Source organism: Rhipicephalus microplus, chromosome 5 (assembly GCF_043290135.1).
Source record: "Rhipicephalus microplus isolate Deutch F79 chromosome 5, USDA_Rmic, whole genome shotgun sequence".
NCBI lineage: Eukaryota > Metazoa > Arthropoda > Arachnida > Ixodida > Ixodidae > Rhipicephalus > Rhipicephalus microplus.
The window spans coordinates 4,384,850-4,402,774 of NC_134704.1; the positions used below are offsets into that span (position 1 = coordinate 4,384,850).

General features: G+C 44.6%; 1 protein-coding gene across 4 annotated transcripts in view; it reads left to right on the top strand.

Moving 5' to 3' along the window:
- LOC119175104 (akirin-2) overlaps nt 1-17,912 on the top strand; it is a 60,998-nt gene extending 43,086 nt beyond the window's left edge. For 3 of the 4 annotated variants that reach the window (XR_012895268.1, XM_037426337.2, XM_037426338.2), the window contains 2 exons: nt 4,328-4,399; nt 17,190-17,912. Coding sequence is in view for 2 of the 4 variants with exons in the window: in XM_037426337.2 (XP_037282234.1) it covers nt 4,328-4,399; nt 17,190-17,200 (83 nt within the window). In the remaining 2 variants the exon portion in view is untranslated. Of the gene's footprint in view, nt 1-1,270; nt 2,122-4,327; nt 4,400-17,189 lie in introns of those variants that run through there. The other variant, XR_012895269.1, reaches the window with a different exon arrangement.
- Nucleotides 17,913-17,925: the final 13 nt, after the last annotated feature.

Here is a 17,925-nt window from a genome sequence, read left to right on the forward strand (position 1 = left end):
TGTACAATGGAACGAAAGGGATTTATTATTGCCTTGCAGCACTTCTTTTATATGAATGTGCATAAACATTACATTATTTCTTCGTTGTGCACATGGGACTCGGGTGGAGAGGAGCATGAGAGGAGGTAGTGGTTTTGCGGCTAATAGAGAGAACTGGGCAGTACGTCGGTCATGTACATCCTGTAACGACACTTTTAGCACCGCACTTCCGGTTGATGGGGGACGGTTTCCAAATCTGTAGAACCGAGCGATTGAGTGAAACACCCTGTTTCGTCGCTCATAGCATAGCTCGCCGCTGTCGCGTTCATTCTCGCCTTTATGGAGTTTGACCTTAATCGTGACATTAATTGGTAAGCCTGTGCCAGGATTATTCCCCTGTGTGGCCAAGGGATGAATTGGGAGAAGATGTTAAGAGTCATTAGTGAGCGAAAGCTCAATAAGGAGCAAGGGTTAAAGTTCATTCACTAGGAGAAAGAATGGCTTCAACAAGAGTTCGAGGCAAAACTAGAAGCTTATGCTCAAGAGAAACAGGAACTCGAGCACCAACTGACGTGTTGAGAGAAAACGTGCAGACGTTAAACAGAGGGAAGTTAGGGTACCTGATTTAAAAAGTCCCAATTCTGTTGAGCCGGAGGGTATTGTGTAGTGCAAATGAGACGAGGTTTGTAAGTGATGAACTGAAGGGAATGTGCTCAGACGCGGTAGACAGTGGTATCAATGCGCCGGTTAGGGAAGTGTATATCACTGTTGTTGAAGAGGGCGCGGAGAGAGAGAAAGCGACGCCTGCAGACAGTAAAGAGGTAGGGCATAGCGCACGCCGACATTGCAAGAGCAAACACCAGAAAGTAGTATGATGCAAGGAATACCTAAGACGCGCGAGATAAAACGCGAAAAAGTAAAGGGAATGCAGACAGCTCCTAAGGCACTGGAATGTCGAGGCAATGATCAGCATGCAAAGAGAGGTTAGTAAAGTTGTGAGTGGTAGACGGGCAAGACCAAAAAGAAAGAATTATGCAAAAATACTTCAGGTAGGTCATACGTATTTCGATGCAGAGAGGGTGGTTGAGTTGAAGCATCTATTGGAAATTGTACTGATTTTTTGGAGTATTGAGTGGTGAGTATTGTGTGCAGCCATTCTTGTGAGTGTAGCCATATAGTATTAGATGAGGAACTGGTGGACATGTGAACGATTGAATGTAGTGTTTGATGCGTGTTGGTGAAAGTGCGTGATGATGTAGTGTGCCGAGTGAATATCAGTGGAAATGTGCAGCGATGGAAGGTGACGCGGCCAGCCTGTGCACGTTTGGCCACAGGTCACGACACCCACAGAAGAACAGAAGGCCGAAAGCACAAGAAGGAAAAACAAGAGCAGTTTAAGAAAAAAAACTCACAAAATGGGGGCCAATGTCATCAGTAAGAGGGCACATGCCAGGCACTGGAATGCGGCATCTGTGCGCAAGACCCCCAAAGGGGTGCTGAAGCGCCACGCTCACGTACGAATTTGAAAAAGAAGGCTTGTGGCACGCGACCCGAGCCCTAATGGGAAATCCCGGAGGATTCCGGGATTTCTGTCACTGTGCTATGGAGCTTCAAACTGCGAAGATTAGGAAGGCCAGCGTCGCTACGGCAACGAAAGCAGTAGCTGCCCGATTCTGAAGGATGCTGGCGTACGAGACCTGGAAGTGGTCATCGACTTTGGAGGTCCCGAGTGTCGCTGCCCCGAATTGCCACAACCTTGTACAGCAGTTCCTGGAGGGACTACAGCCAAAACGGATGCGACCCACACCAGTCATCGGAGTGCTTCTTTAATGAGGCCACGTACAAGCTGAGTTGGAGCAGACACATGCCGACGACGATGATGGCGATGCGGTACCACTTCGTCGTAGTTCCGGAAGTGGCCCCTGAACAATAAGAATGTTCTACTATTGCGGGATCGTATGAGCGTGGCCACAAAAACTTCATTGTGGCTAGAGAGAGATTAGGGCTAAGGATTGAACTCGACTCAGATTGAAGTTAGTTCTGGTTTCACTTGTAGCCTATTATTGTGTGTGCTTCGTTTTTGCGTTTTTAGTGTTCTGATTTTTGCCATTTTGTGTAGTATTAAAATTGCTTGCTGTGTTACCGCTGACTCACGTCTCTCTCTCAATCCAACCCGTTGCAAGCGCTCCTGGCGTAAATTGTGACAGTCGGCTCCCTTTGTTCTTGGAGCTCACTCGGACTCGCCATTGGTTCCTTGCGCCTGCTGCAATTGCTTACCTTTTTTTTGCCCTTTCCGAACACTAGACCGAAGAGTGGTGTGGTGTGTTCGCGTTTGGTCCTACTACGCCAAGCCATGCCTTTCGAAGCCAACATGAGGGCTGTGGTCACAGATCGTTAAAGCGCTTGGCATAGTCGCGAGGGGCCGTTTCCCTCAGGGGCGTGTCACCGTGAACCATTTTGCCCACCCTTTGTGTTGTACTTTCGCCCGTGGCGTGGATAAGCCTTGTTTTTTTCCTGCCGCCTTTTGCAGCAGGCGCTGTACTGCGTTTTTGGTAGTGCCGCAGGCAATAATAGGGTGTTGCGACTTGTTGAGAGCAGTACTGTGTACTTTCCACGCTGCGCTCGGCAGCGCCTTCTCTGTCTGAATGCTTATGTGCAGCGGCGTTAGTCACACGAGACAACAGTGAGCCCGGCCCTACGGCTTGCTAAGACCCAACCACGCTTGTGGCTGTAGTGCTGCGGGATATGTGGACTCTACAATGTCAGCCCTCATACGAGGAGTTATGAGTTGACTCAGATGTGGCTGACTGGAACAAAATTGACTCTTACGCCCCCGCGTTTTCACTTAACGCCACTTCATTCACTTTTATTTGTACTCTTTGTGAACCACACAAACAATAGTTTCAATGCACAATTTTCAGTTCATATGGATTATTTTCTACAATTTATTTTGCATTGGCAGCCTTTGAATGGCAAACGGCGCACGGTAAGCCGCCATGCAGGTACCCTGACCGAGCCATTTCAAGGTAAACACTTGCACAGGAAGTTGCTGATAATTATTTTTTGGATCATTCATATCTTTCAATAAAAATGTCGTTTCTGGATTGAAACCGCTCATAACTCATACTTGAAGGTATGAGGTCAAAATGCGCTAAGTTGAAGGAGCATTGGTACCATGATGACTAAATAAACGCCAGGTTTGTGTGGAAGGCGCAGGGCAGTCACAGCTAGAAGAGCGGCTTTTCAGAGTTTTTTCTAAACACTTCTAAACACGTAACTGCTGCAAGCACACTAGCTGGGTACCCACTATGGCATTAATAATTTCTGGGTAGTAGGACGGCATTCGCTATGCTATTCTTCCTAATTCTTCTGAGAAGTGTGGTATCCACTGAACACCTGCAAGGAATTTAATATCAAGTGTTCATTGAGTAGCTGACGGCGATGAGGAATTATGCCTGAAGTGGGAATATGCCACAGTTAATAACAAGAACAAGGTTCCGTAGTGGGTCGGAGCATGAGACGACCCACTGATTACACTGTTCGCATTGCGCGACGCCTGGTTGTTCTTTTGCTGTTCTAAAATGCTTTATTAATCATATTAACGCGATTCCTTTTTCGTCATCAAACCTGCCCGAGGCAACTTTGCGAACAAGTTCTAAGCACTGGCGTGGCTCAATGGTAGAATATTGGGCTGGTACGCAGCGTACCTGGGTTTGAACCCCATCGTGTTTTTGGTACTAGGATTTTTCTCTTATTTCTGCGATACTGGATACAGACACCGACGGCGGTAAACAACTACGGCACCGCGCGTGACCCGGGTTTTGATCTCATAACAGCTTTCGCTGTAAAAAAAAAAAAAAAAAAGCTAATTACACAGTATTGAACTCTTGCGTCATCTCACTCAAATCAAGCTGTGAGTGAGGCTGGTTATATTCACGGGGTAATTACTTTTGTGCAAGTTTGATCAAATGCTGTGCATGCAAGCAGCGAAAATTGATATAGCTTAGGCTTTGACTAGGATTTTTCTCTTATTTCTGCGATTCTGGATACAGACACCGACGGCGGTAAACAACTACGGCACCGCGCGTGACCCAGGTTTTGATCTCATAACAGCTTTCGCTGTAAAAAAAAAAAAAAAAAAAAAACTAATTACACAGTATTGAACTCTTGCGTCATCTCACTCAAATCAAGCTGTGAGTGAGGCTGGTTATATTCACGGGGTAATTACTTTTGTGCAAGTTTGATCAAATGCTGTGCATGCAAGCAGCGAAAATTGATATAGCTTAGGCTTTGGACTTGTGCTTTTGATGTACTATATAATGAAATTTTTTGTACTTTCTCTTTGCAGAACAGTACGACACATTTGTTAAATTTACCTACGACCAAATTCAGAAGCGGTTTGAAGGTGCCACGCCCAGCTGTAAGTGGTCAACCGTTTTTCTGTGTTCCTCCATCTCTCTTTTTCTTTGTGTTTAAATGTCAAGATTCTTCTATGTGGTTCTCTAGGGGGACACTTGTCTTCAATTCTTTATTATTATTATTGATTGTATTTGATAATTGCTGAGTTTATGTACATAAATATTTGTCTGGTGGTGTCAAGTATTCAATTAATTTTTAGTATCATATGTGGTTCTTGAAAGTTGAGGTACAGTTGAAACCCACAACAGCGAAATCAGCGGGAAAAGAAAAAAAGTTCTCTTGTGGGAATTCAAGTACTGCGAAAATAAGGCAAAAAAGACACATTTGACTAAAAACTCATATAATTGCAAAGAGTTAAAACGCTTTTTTGCCGAGCCTGTTCACAAAACCATGCGACCACCACTTTGTCTGGGATTGCTGTAGCTGTCACGGTTTTGTTTCTAGTGTTGTTTTCAAGCGCACCGAGAATGGAGGCCTTGACGAGAAGCTGCACTCGACGCAGAATTCGTCGGTGATTTTTTTTCTGCCCTTTTCCAGACCTCAGTGTGAATTCCAGCGTTATCTTCTGGCGTGATGAACTTCCGCTTCTTTGTGGGCAGACAAATTAGGCTCTGTGACAAAAAACACACACAGCGACACAAGTGTCCATGTGCAGCAGCAACGGGTATGCAAAGCCGACGAAGCCAGCGTAGTACTACAAAGAACGAAATTCCATGTAAAAATGGATTTGGATACGTAGTATGAGAATACGAGTCAGTCTAAAACAGGGGTACTACAGTTGCGCCAATTTGATACAATTTCAGACATTTGCGCGCCACGCTACACTAAAATGCTCAGCCACGTTGGCCACCTGCAGTTTGCGCCATCTGTCAAAGTGCGCTGATCCCAACTATAGTGTCTAGAATGCACTTCAAATATGGCCAGGTAAAGTAAAAATGCTGCGGCACCCATCACTTGACCGCAGTAGATACCTATCGCGGGACGAAGAAACTTCAACACAAAAATGCATTGCTTTAGCCACCAACGCTTCCCGGGGAATGTAAATTTCCTATCCTGAGAACACAGCTATGGCTTGTTAGGAACTAAAGCTGGAAGCGTATTGGCGTGTTTTTTTCGCGCAAACTAGCTTGACACGCTGCGAATCCCGGCGTTGCCAGTGACCACGTCGACCGCCTTAAAAGTGGCACATAAAACTTCTTGTTTGTTTTGAAGTTGCGTCGTCCTGGCCACGGTCTTGGCGATAGATTTCCGGTAGCATTGTTATTACTTTACCTGGACGAACGCACTTTGCAAGGGAGCCAAAGTGGCACTAACCCCACCGGTGAAAAAAGAAACATGGTGGGAAGTGCAAGGGAGTTGTAAGCAGTTGCAAAATTTCTTGGATTTGGTTGTAAACCGTGCAAAGAATGCTGCTTTAGCCACCTTTGCCACAGTACACTGGTGACCAGCAAAAAAGCGTATGGAGATTTGAAAGGGGCTGTTAGCGCTATTCAAGGGGCGCTGCACATTTAGCTAGGTAACTCATCATTTGTAGGCCACACAATTCCGAGCTTCAGTATAATCATTGACGTCTAAATAAGTTACTCGCAATCATATGGAGCAGTGTATTACATTTCTGCTTCTCTAAAAAAAAAAAAAAAAAAAGCCACCCCTACTCTTTGGTTTTACAAATCTCCCGAATTTCAAGGTCCTGAGCTTGGCAAATTTATATTTAAATTCCCAGAGTCTGTCAGATTCTTTGATAGGTGCAGTAAATGCTAATATGGATATCACTGTTTGCTCAGTGGGGTGGTTCAAAATACTACTACTGCCATTGAAATAGCAGTGCTCATGTTCGCACTGCATGATTTAGGTGATGTTAAATGGTGTGTATATATATATAAGGGAAAGAAGTGTATACATAAGGGCTCGTCGTTTTTCCGTGTTTTTACACAATATTATTGAGATATTACAGACAATAGTGCCGAGGAAAGTATAGGGAAAGCTATCAGACCGAATTGTAATGTAAATGTGAAGAAAGAAAAGTGGGTGAAAAGGTAACATGCCGTGGTCAGGAATCGAACCTGCGACCTTCGAATAACGTAGGTTCAGCTGTGTCCGCCCCGCCGCGGTAGTCTAGTGGCTAAGCTACTCGGCCCCTGACCCGCAGGTCGTGGGTTCAAATCCCGGCTGCGGCGGCTGCATTTCTGATGGAGGCGGAAATGTTGGAGGCCCGTGTGCTCAGATTTGGGTGCACGTTAAAGAACCCCAGGTGGTCGAAATTTCCGGAGCCCTCCACTACGGCGTCTCTCATAATCATATAGTGGTTTTGGGACGTAAACCCCACATATCAATCAATCAAATCAATCAGCTGTGTCTGTGTGAATGTGTGTGTGTGTGTGTGTGTGTGTGTGTGTGTGTGTGTGTGTGTGTGTGTGTGTGTGTGTGTATATATATATATATATATATATATATATATATATATATATATATATATATATATATATATGTATATATGTGAACTGAACCTGCGACCTTCGAATAACGCGTTCGATGCTCTACCACCGAGCTACCACGGCGGCTATCTTCCCAGCCACTTTATTGGGTGTATATGTGAATTTAAACGTGGTAGTGTCAGTCAGCGCCATCTGTATTCATGACGGCGAGTGTGGCACACTCTTTCATGAGCCTGTGTGGCGTCACGTAGCACGTGAGCTTATTACGAGCTGGCAGCTGACCAATAGTCCCTCCTATACAATCTAAGGCACCAAGTCTGCCAGTACGAAACCTTCGTTAATGAATATGGGAAAGAAGTGTATACTGAAGGGCTCGTTTTTTCGTGTTTTGACACAATAATAATGAAATCTAATAGACAACAATGCCAAGGAAAGTATAGTAGATGTTATTAGACCGAATTGTAAGGTAAATGTGAAGAAAGATATATAATGTAAGCCTTCTTGTTTATACTGCTTCAAATTTAATATTTCATGATAAAATTATGTCCGATTTTTTTCTCATAACCTGCTCCAAATTTGGATTTTAGTGCTCCAAAAGTAACATTTTGCTTCTTCCAAAATTACTCGAAAACTAGTGATCCCGCTCCTGTGCCAAAGTGTGCCGAATCAAATTTACTGCACCATCCTGCTAATATAAACGAAAACTGCGCCCAAGTCGGATTTGGAAGCGTCGGTCTCGGGCAATATCCACGTCGGCGCGTCAACGCATATTCACCTTTTTTTCGGGGCCACAAAGTTCACACTCGTGTACATAAAGTTATTCGCTCTAGGTCGCGCGTGTGTCCTAAAATAAACCACGATGCCATGTTTGGTGCTGACACAACTTCTGTTGTGCAAGTTCGCTCAACGGCGGAAGTGCGCTCTCCACTGGGGCTCTTGTCATCTAGTCCAATTGTTAGCGTGTGACTGTGGCAGTGATTCATTGGCGGACGTCATTTGCTCCAGGAACGCTGCTGATAGCTCGTTCTAAGAGTTGCGCAGCACGTAATTGAAGGAATTTTCACTAATAACTTCACGCGTGCCACGAGAATATCTGTCACGTCTACTTCTGGACATTGTGATTGAATTTTCTGTGCTTCGCGACCACAGAAGAGCACGTGAACAGTGAGAATGCATTGACACTTTTCCTATGATATACTTTAATCCTGGATATTCATTCAGAGGAGCTTTTTCGTTATGGATTACACTAGCACATCCGCATTGGTATAATCGCTGTTGCAGAAGAAACCCCCCAAAACCCCGCCCTTTCGAAGTCGATATTGCTAGGGTCTGAGGACAAAATTTTCGCGTGATTTTTCTTTTTTTTTTTTTTATGTCATCTCATTAATGAAAGCATGCTTCCTGGTTGGAGCAGCCACGAATCGGTTTTAATATTTGCAGCATTCAGTAGTGGGGCCATCGCTGATGACTCTGATGTATGAAGGCCCACAGTGAACCGGCTACGCCGTGTTACACGTTTGCCCCTTGATTTCCAGGGTCAGCATCGTACGGTTAAAAACAAAAAGATTGAACATCACAGCATCGCATTCATTGCTTGGTACCAACCCTGATTCTTGCTTCGCTTGTTCGCCGTGTGTACAGGAACTTCTCATGTGGAAGGGAGGTGACAGCCGTATCGATGCTTTGGTGGTCGCTTGCAATGTTAGTTATTTGCTACAATGTCAATGACGGCGTGGTATGAGGTTGCGGCGAAGTAGTGCACACCTCTGGGCGCCCCTCTAGATCACAGCAGATACCACTGTAGCGGTTAATGATTCTATGACGTGCGCGGGCGTGGGGTTAGCTTGCAGAAAATAATGCCATCAACCACCTAAAATGAGTGACGTACAACAAAGAAGCTGTTTCCAAATAGTGTACGCGTATGTCAATTTGCAAAAGGCTAAGCGACCTAACTTTATTTTCATTACCACGTTTATTGCTCATCCCGAAAATGTTTTCACAAAATTTGCCTCGCATTGTAAACGCACAGCCAACTTTGCTCTGATTTTTGATAGAAAGAAAGTGCGTTCATTATGAGAGTAAATATGGTAATAGTGGAGCACTTGTGCCAGGATGTCTACTTTGTGTTCCTTACATGGTTGTAGTTATCTAACACAGAGTTAATGGTCAAATCATACAATTCCTTATCGTTGGCACGCTTCTGAAATTTTCGCTCACCATTTTTAAAAAAAATCAAATAGTGCGGCATTAGGGTGCTTAAGTCCTCTTCTTCTCTTCAAAACTACAATAGCTGATTCAGCTCTTCAGTCTAAGCTTGCACCTTCAACAATTTATTTTTTTTAGAAGTTTTTGGCAACGAAACCCACATTACGTAATAAATTATACAGTCACTAACGCTATCTGATGCAAGCATTGCGTTAAATACGTTGTCGCACTCAATCCCATCCTGCACCAATCCTGCTGTTCAGCTCATTCCACCATGATTGACAGGACACACCCTCCTTAAAAGCTAAGGAGTTGTAGCTCTTTTGTAGCTGGCGATTTCCGTACCTGGGTGGCCTTACGAGGCTGTACGTCGGCAATCAGGGATGCTCATTTTGGCGTCCAGCTTTGCATATGACACCAAAAAACTTAACGTCTTAGTTAAACTTTGCAGTTGCCACATACTTCAAGTCGCATTTCTTGAACAAGTAGTTTGACAGCTGAATAGTCCCAAAATAGTCACTTGCAAGTAGTGCTTTTTGACAAAAAAATTATGAGGATCAATTCGTTCTTCTTTGACTTGTTCCTCCCAAATATTAAACGGCAGCAGAAAGGACTCCAGCATTTAAAGATCCTTTCTGCCTAATCTTAGACCTTCCTTAGTGTGTCTGCAATTCATGGCATCAAAAATGTTTTTAATTCACACTGTGCAATCGACTCCTCCTTTGATATTTCCAAGGCCGGGAGTACCTTTGTTAGAATAGAATTCTTAATACTGAAGAGTTGTGCTGCAAGTTTCACTCATTTTTTTTTCTGTTGGGGGAAAAAGAAAGTTTCGGACAACTGTGAGGCTGCCTTCATTCTTAGTGTCTACCACATAGAGCTTGTCATAATGCGACCAAAAACGCAAGTGCCATTCTCACAGAAAACCTTCAAGAGACGATTACGCATGCATTTGATAAGGTGTGGTGCTTAAGAGAAAACAAACGTGTCGATCCGCAAATGTAGGACTGAGGAAGCTATTCTGAGCACCATCAAGCACTCCAGACACACCAAACTGTTTTCACATCGACTGGTTTGTTGCAGCGCCATCACAGACGATTTTATCTACATATGCACCAGCATCTTAAAGCAGAATAGCAGCTTTCGCAATGACACTAACATGGTGCCTTTTGTAGGGCCATGACTTGCGAAGGCCGCAACAGGTTGGGAATAATTTTCTCCAAAGGAACGAAATGTAAAAGCAAGTCCACGGTCTGCCTGTTGCTGTGACGCTTCCACCTCGCCTCCAAAGTCTGAGTGGCCCGTGTAAGGCATCGTTGTGGAGTTGACTCTCATCTCCTTGCGAATGCTCTCATCTCCTTGCGAACGTGGATCTCGTAAAAGATCAGAATATCATGCTTCTGGAATTGACCCTTGGTTGCTAACTTGTTTCTGGAAAGTGGCGATAAATCAGCATTCGAATCCACACTTGACACGAACCATTGAGAGATACTTTCCTAAATTTGAAACGCATAGCAGCGACAAGATGTTGTTCCTTAAAAAGTAGTATCCTGACGGGCTGCGGATATGAAGTAGGAGGCAGAGTAGGAGCCATTGCTCAGTATAGCACCTGTGCTTCTTAGTGGTACTCTTGGCAGCTGCCACACAGTGCGTAGCTTATCACACAGTGCTTCATCGGATGACAGCTTTTCCCGTGCACTTTTTTCAATTGGGAGCTCAGCAACTTTACTCTTTTCGTCAAACGAGCAATTCATCTCTTCAGTACGTATTGGGCCTTTCTAAAGACGAAAACATTGCTACTTCAAGCAGTGGCCACATGTAAGCCCCGAGGGGCCGTTTTCTCTGCAGCCTTGTGCTGCATGCGTTTTACATGCACCCCAAGTGTCGTCGGAAGGTGGTTGCATACAATTTCTGCTCTATTGAGAAAGCACTGCTTATGATGCCACTGACCTGTAACATCAATAAAGCCACTGCACATTTGGGTATGCCTCTGCACTTGACCCGCCAGCACACTAGCAAATTTTGCTCACGAGCATTTTAATATCTTCACTGCTACTCGCTTTGCATGGGAGTTAAATGCATTCAAGGGTTGCTCAACAAATTGACACTTACCTTCACTTGTTTGTCAAGACCCGGCTGAGAGCAGCAGCATAATAGCTGTAGCACGCGCCACTTGCAGGACTATCTGGCTGAGAAGCTGCCGTACTAATCATGAAAGGTTCACAAAATATCATAGTTTTCAAACCATCAGATCGACCCTATGTTTCTCTACCAAACTTGTAGCTGACACTGCGACTGGCATTGTTGCTGTGTTGGGGCTGGCTGGTCCCGACGAAGCAGAAGAAGAAGGCGGCCGACGGAGACTACGCGGCCGGCGGGGACGCCGACCAGCCCGAACACGCGGGTTGACGCGAAGCGTCGAAGAGAAGAACAACAACCGCACTCCACAGTTACCCAACGCACACTGGTTTTATTTTACACTCGCCTTGAAATCCTGGATGCCACAGCGGCGCCCCCTGGCATCCTCACATGTCATTCCGAAACCGAACCCAAAAGCAAGAACACAACAATCGTGTCGAATACTGCGGCTGCACAAAGAATGGAACTGAAACTGTGGAAAAAGGTCTGTAGACAGTTTGCTAGCTAAGCCTATCCAATCCAAAGCTTGTACTTCTCACAATTCCCATGGGGGTACACGATCGCAGCGCGAGATTCTTCTCTCGGTATTATTGTATAAAACTCTATGGAATCATGGGTCATGCATGTCTAAACTTCGTACTTCTGGATCTGCGTGTGTTCGTGTGGCTTAGAGCCGCTTTCTCACAAAACAAAATCAGCAAATGTTCATTGGTTGCGCTTCAGCACCTTATTTTTTTTTTTAGGCTTACCATTTAAAATCAGGTCACAAAGTTCCAAAGGGTTTGCTCTTTCCTTCGAAACAAAACCGAAACACAGCAATAAACTAAGCCCCAAGTGCAATTCGCCGCCCGCAAGTAGGAATACTAGGCCCATGTACTACCTATCCCATGGTCGCTGAATGATCACAGCACACTCTACTTAATTTTAGGAAATTCTTTTAGGAATTAATTTTAGACAATGCCCCTTGTGGATTGCCACATCTACCTTGGCTCGAAGTGCTTCTCGCACACGTAGTCGGTCGGCTGCAGCACGGAGTCCGCATCTCGGGGAGCAGCAAAACTTTTTTCGTGCATGTGTATAGCCAGATTTGCACTGGAGCACAAAACATTTTTCCCATTTCACAACTTGCTCACACGAACAGTATGGACTCTCATCGCGCATAAGCAAAAAAAAAAACAACGAAAACAAGAGCGCAACGTGACTACAACTGCTTTGCCTAAATGGCACCCGCTCTCCACTCGCACGGCTGTGAGCCACGTGACTGCTCCTACCATCTCGCGATGGGGTGGAATATAAGTTGAACGCAGCGAGCGAGCAGCAGTGGCGCTCCATCGTTCCACCTATACTTCTCGCACCGCGTGCCGGAGCGCAGACTCCGTTCGTTTTAACCAATCAGCGGTGTTCACGGACGTTCGTTGTAAGTGTGATCATTCGTTTTAAGAGAAATTTAGTTTTAAGTGGGACTCTGCTGTATAGCACCGTACTCATCAGTGTCTATGGCAGAAGCTGTTCCTGGCACTTTGTGATGACAGCGATTTACAAGCATAAAATTACCAATGCAAAGCTTTGCCTGGGCAACAGACAAGTCCACATATCTTGTCGACTGTGCTGAAAAGATAAGACGCCGCCTCGATTTCGTGACTCATGATTTGGACTACGCTCTCAGTGATAGACAGCTGAAGGTCCTTGCAGGGGGACGTAGCTGCAGTATTTGAAAGTGGCTTGAAATGCTGGGCGATGCAGCGACTCTTCAGTTTTTCAAAGTGCCGGCAATCTTTAATAATGTTGTCCATGGTCGAGCACTCTTTCGACACCAGCAGATCGAAAGAATCATCTGCAATGCTCTTGAGCACATGGCTGAATTTGTCTTTCTCGGTCATGTTAATGTTGACACGATGGCGAAGTGTGAGAACATCAGGTATGTACGACAGATAGAATTCAGTCGAATTTTGTTGATCCTGACTGGAGAGATCCTTCGAAGTGGCTAACTGTCTATCAAAGAGGTCATGGAGCTTTTGCTTACAAGCATCTCAACTTGTTATAGCTGCCTTATGAGCCTGAAACCACATGTCTGCCATTCCCCAGAGATAGAAGGCTGCGTCGGCGGGCATCGTTGTTGGGTCCCACCGATAAACTGCTGCAAAACACTCGTATTTCACAATTCAGTCGACGATGTAAATGTCTGTTCTGCAGAACTTGCCAACTGAGATCGCGCTGTTGTGCTGACTTGCCCAAAGTCATGGTCCAAGTAGAAGCAGCAGAATGTCCCTCTGTTGACATTGCGGGGCTATCCAGGACACAACCACTGCCGAGTTCCATTTTTTTGTCATTCCCATAGCACTCATGCATTTTCGCGAAGGATTTTTCGGATAAATTCATGCCCTAAAGTTAGCTTTTCCGGACTCTATTGCTCATTTTAAGCCATGCTACTGAATTTGAAAGCCGCCATTTCAGATTTTTCGTTGGCTTGGTCATGTTTGGCTGCTTCTAAGATTGGATGCGCTCACAATCTTCCAGTTTCAGAGGCCATGTTCGATCTTCCTTGGCTGAAAAAACTGTCTGGAGACCTGTTGTTTTTCGGTCAGCCTTAACATTGTCATTAATACTCAAGAGACAGTAGGATTGGGCGTGTTGGTATAACATGATAAAGAGTGCTTACCAGCGCAAACAACAAGGCAGGAGGGGACAGGAGAAGAGACGAGACAGAGCGCTGAACTGCCAACAATTTATTTCTTGTGGAGGTCTTCGCTTTTATACAGCTATAAGTCGCAACAGTCATGCGTGAAACACAATCACAGTGCATAAGTATATCACGCCGACAAGCAAAGGAACAACTTTTCCTTATCGGTGAGCGCGACAGAAGGGGTGCTAACACAAGCATATTTCAATGAGCATGTCTTTCCTGCCTGTATGATCTCGCGTGTGATGCGATCCTTGCATGTTTCAACAATAGTACACTCTGAAAATATTGGCCGGCAGCCACACGTGCTGCAGTGCATGGACAGCCATCCTAGTTTATAGCGATCCACATTTTACATATGTTCCCTCAGCCTCTCGTTTATACAACGACCTGTTTGACCGACATAATACCTTCCACGCGATAACAGCAGCTGATACTCCAGACATTATAGATGCAATCTCTAAATTTATTTGCATGTTTTTTAGTGCAACCGAGGGTGGGTCTGGACGGAGGAACGAACAGCTTTCACGGGCGACTCAATTTTTGAGGGGCCGTGAAGACCACCTTCACATTAACTCGCTGTGCCACTTTCTTAAGATTGTGCACTATCTTGTGCATATACGGAATCACCGCAAAAGCCTGTCTAGCTGTGACAGGTGGGACTACATTATCGTTCCTTTTGGCCTGAAGTTCACGCAGCAGGCCCTCGGCAACGAAAACTTGCACGTGGTCCGGGTAACCAGCCAACGTCAGCCTTGAAGATTGATCAACAAAGCTTTCTGTAATCTTGTGCACACAGGATTTTCGCAAGCCATTCATGAAGCAAGATTTTGCGATACGTCGCTCAACTAATTTAGAATGCGCGGAATGAAAAGGCAAAACAGGCTTATTTCCACGTGGTTGATACATCCAGCAAGTGCGTCCATTATTCAGGAATAGCTTAAAGTCAAGGAACCTGATTTCACAATTTTCAGAAAGTACGTAAGTAAGCTCAAAATGTTTGAAACCATTTCTGATCAGGTCTTAAACTGCAAGAGCGTCATTCCTATACGATGCAACATCGATGTCCATAAAAATTTAAAAATCATCTACATATCTGAAAACCTGCGTCACATTAGTGTTTGTGAAAACTTCCGAAATGGATCTAATTTGCCTAAAAACAGATCACTGACAATGGGAGCGATGCGAGAACCAATACAGATACCGGATTTTTGAAGGTTAGGTTTTCAATTCCATAGGATGTAAGTCGACTGAAGGTAAAACCTTAAAAGCTCTAAAAACCCAGTGACGCTGACGCCAGACTGGGTCTGGAATTTGGAGGCGCCAAACTCATCTATATATTCTCCAATGCATTGCAAGAATGAGTCATGCGGAATAGAATTATTTTAGAATAGAGATTATAGGGGCAGAAAAGATTTGCTCATTGAAAAATGCTTGTGTTAGCACCCCTTCTGTCGCGCTCACCAATAAGGAAAAGTTGTTCCTTTGCTTGTCGGCGTAGCACCCCTTCTTCACGCATGACTGTTGCGACTTATAACTGTATAAAAGCGAAGACCTTCGCAAGAAATAAATTGTTGGCAGTTCAGCGCTCTGTCTCGTCTCTTCTCCTGTCCCCTCCTGCCCTGTCGTTTGCACTGGTAAGCACTCTTTGTCATTAATACGCTGGCAGTTTTTGTGCATTTGTTTTTCTGGGTGTCGTATCACACCAAATCGTGTTGGTGGTTTTTTAGTCATGGTGCCCGTACTTTGTGTTGCATTTGCTCAGTAGCACAGTGCTTGTCTGCTGACCTGAAACACATGGGTTTGATTGTGGTCACAGTGTTTTGACAGAGAAAAAATGCTGAAGGCCCATGTACTGTGTAATGTCAGTGCAGGTTGTTCCGATCTGAGGCGTCTATTTTTGCCGCACTGTTGCGGCCTTGCCTTCTTTCAAGCTTTTGTGAAGTGATAAACTTAGCCAAGTTGCTGCTTGATGAACGAGAAGTAATAAACTGAGCTAAGTTACCATGCATTTTGCTGAAAGCGATCAATCGGTGCCTGCGAGACAATGCAAGTCATCAGGAATGTTTGAGCCAAAATGGTGCCTGCGGAAGATTTCAATATCTATGACGTCACGATGTTTGTTGTGGAGATTTTGCGTCTCCACCCACATCTTTTTTTTGGTCACACATTTTTTTCATTTACCAAGCACCATGTCGTGGTAAGATTGGTGTTTTCGGAGTTGTGGAATTGTACTTCACTAATATGCGAAAATTGTTTTGCTTTTTGGTGTCTCTTTAAATGTTAATTGAGCAATTGAAATGTTAAATTGATTCAAAAACGCCTTAAGTGAACTGGATATGGCTAGGCTCTGACAAAAAGAACATCAGTTTATTAAGTCGCGTGCACAGAGAATATTACTGTGGCAGGCTGAACTCACCATTGGAGCTTTCTCATGGATGCTACGATCGAACAACTTCATGGTCGTGTTTCACCTGGCCCAAAGGCACAAAAGACATGTCTTTAAAGGCATTTGAAACACTTGTTGCATGCGTATTTAACCATCAGGTGGGTGCATTCTAGCCATTTTTAAAAACAGCTGATCAGTGATGGTCATGAAAATACCATGGCACATACGGTTACGCTGGCAACCACTGAAAAAGTGGCATTTCTTATTAACCATCATTCACAGCTACTTCTTTGTTCGAAAAAGCGATGATGTAACTAACAGAAACAAGTTGCCTTTTCCGTTGAGTTGGCTTTGCTGCCACGAAATTGAACAGTTGACGTCATTTTGCACCATGTGAAGACACAAGGAAAAGTTATGCTCAATTTTGCCACCTGCGATAAACAATACGCTAGTGGGTTAGGGTTAGGACGGTGGCACTTGCAGCGCTCCTTAGCAGGATAGCTTGTGCCTGCACTCAGAAAATAGTAGCAAGATTCTTTTAGAGTAGCGCCGCGCATCGACAAAAATAACCTGTGGTGGATCCATGGGGCACTGCACCAATGGTCGTTTCCCGTGGATCGCTCTTAATGAGTCGAACATAGGCGATGCCACATTCGCAGTACTTCATGCTGGCTATGTTTGTGTGTTGTATTGGCGTGGTTCATTTAGTGTGGTGTATTAGGTGATGCTGTCGAGCTTGTCGTGATGTAAAAGCAGGTTAATACATGTGCACATGTTGGTTGCTCTGTGTCTTTCGAGAGTGGTGTTCTCGAGACCCTGCAGCTGGACGCAAGTGCAGGCAAATTGTAAAAAGTTTCTCTAGGGTGTACAGCCTAAAACATTGAAACAGTGGGAGGAAAGCCTTTTATGAGATTTGTACCCAACTGTTACGATTCCGTTTCAGATTTGTCGTAACAGTCGAAGAAGGACTCCTCCTCTGCAGCAGGCAACATGATCCAGCTGAGCATGCCGGCCCTGATTTGGCAGCGACTTGCACACAAACTGCTGGTGCATTCATTCCTCAACATCTACAAGCCCTACTGTGTTGGCAATGTGTGTGCTGTTGCCACCTGTGATGACGTGCAAGACTGCTTTTGTATGCCAAGGAGTGAAGTTTTAGTCACGTTTTCTATGGTGGTGCATTACGATTGCTTACTTCTTTCTGAATGAACGCTTATGTTTTTGCACCGTTGGATACTGCAGCTGCCAAGGGGTGGCTTCACAATTAACTTAGTGTACAGATGTATAATATATAAATGCACTGCAGGGTGTGCATGCCAAGCTTAATGCATTACTTTTCTACCACTGTGCTTTTTCTTGCCCTTGCTTTCGCAATGTTTGACTGGCTCATGTACATAGGTTAGCATGAATTTAGCCACATTACTCCTCGGTCTTAAAATGCCGACTGCCCAGTGCTTCATTGGTAGTGTATGGAGAACGCCTGTAAATGTGGTTTCTAGGATTGTAAATGCCAGGTCTTTCACATGCATTGGCTCTCGAGTTGGGATGAGGTCAACATTAGATCATCGCTGAAGTATTTGCAAGTTTGCTTTTTTTATGCTTTCATTTGCTTTTCAGATTTGTGTAAACTGGATGGTATTAGAATAAATCACTTGAGATACACGTCTTTGCTGTGTGTC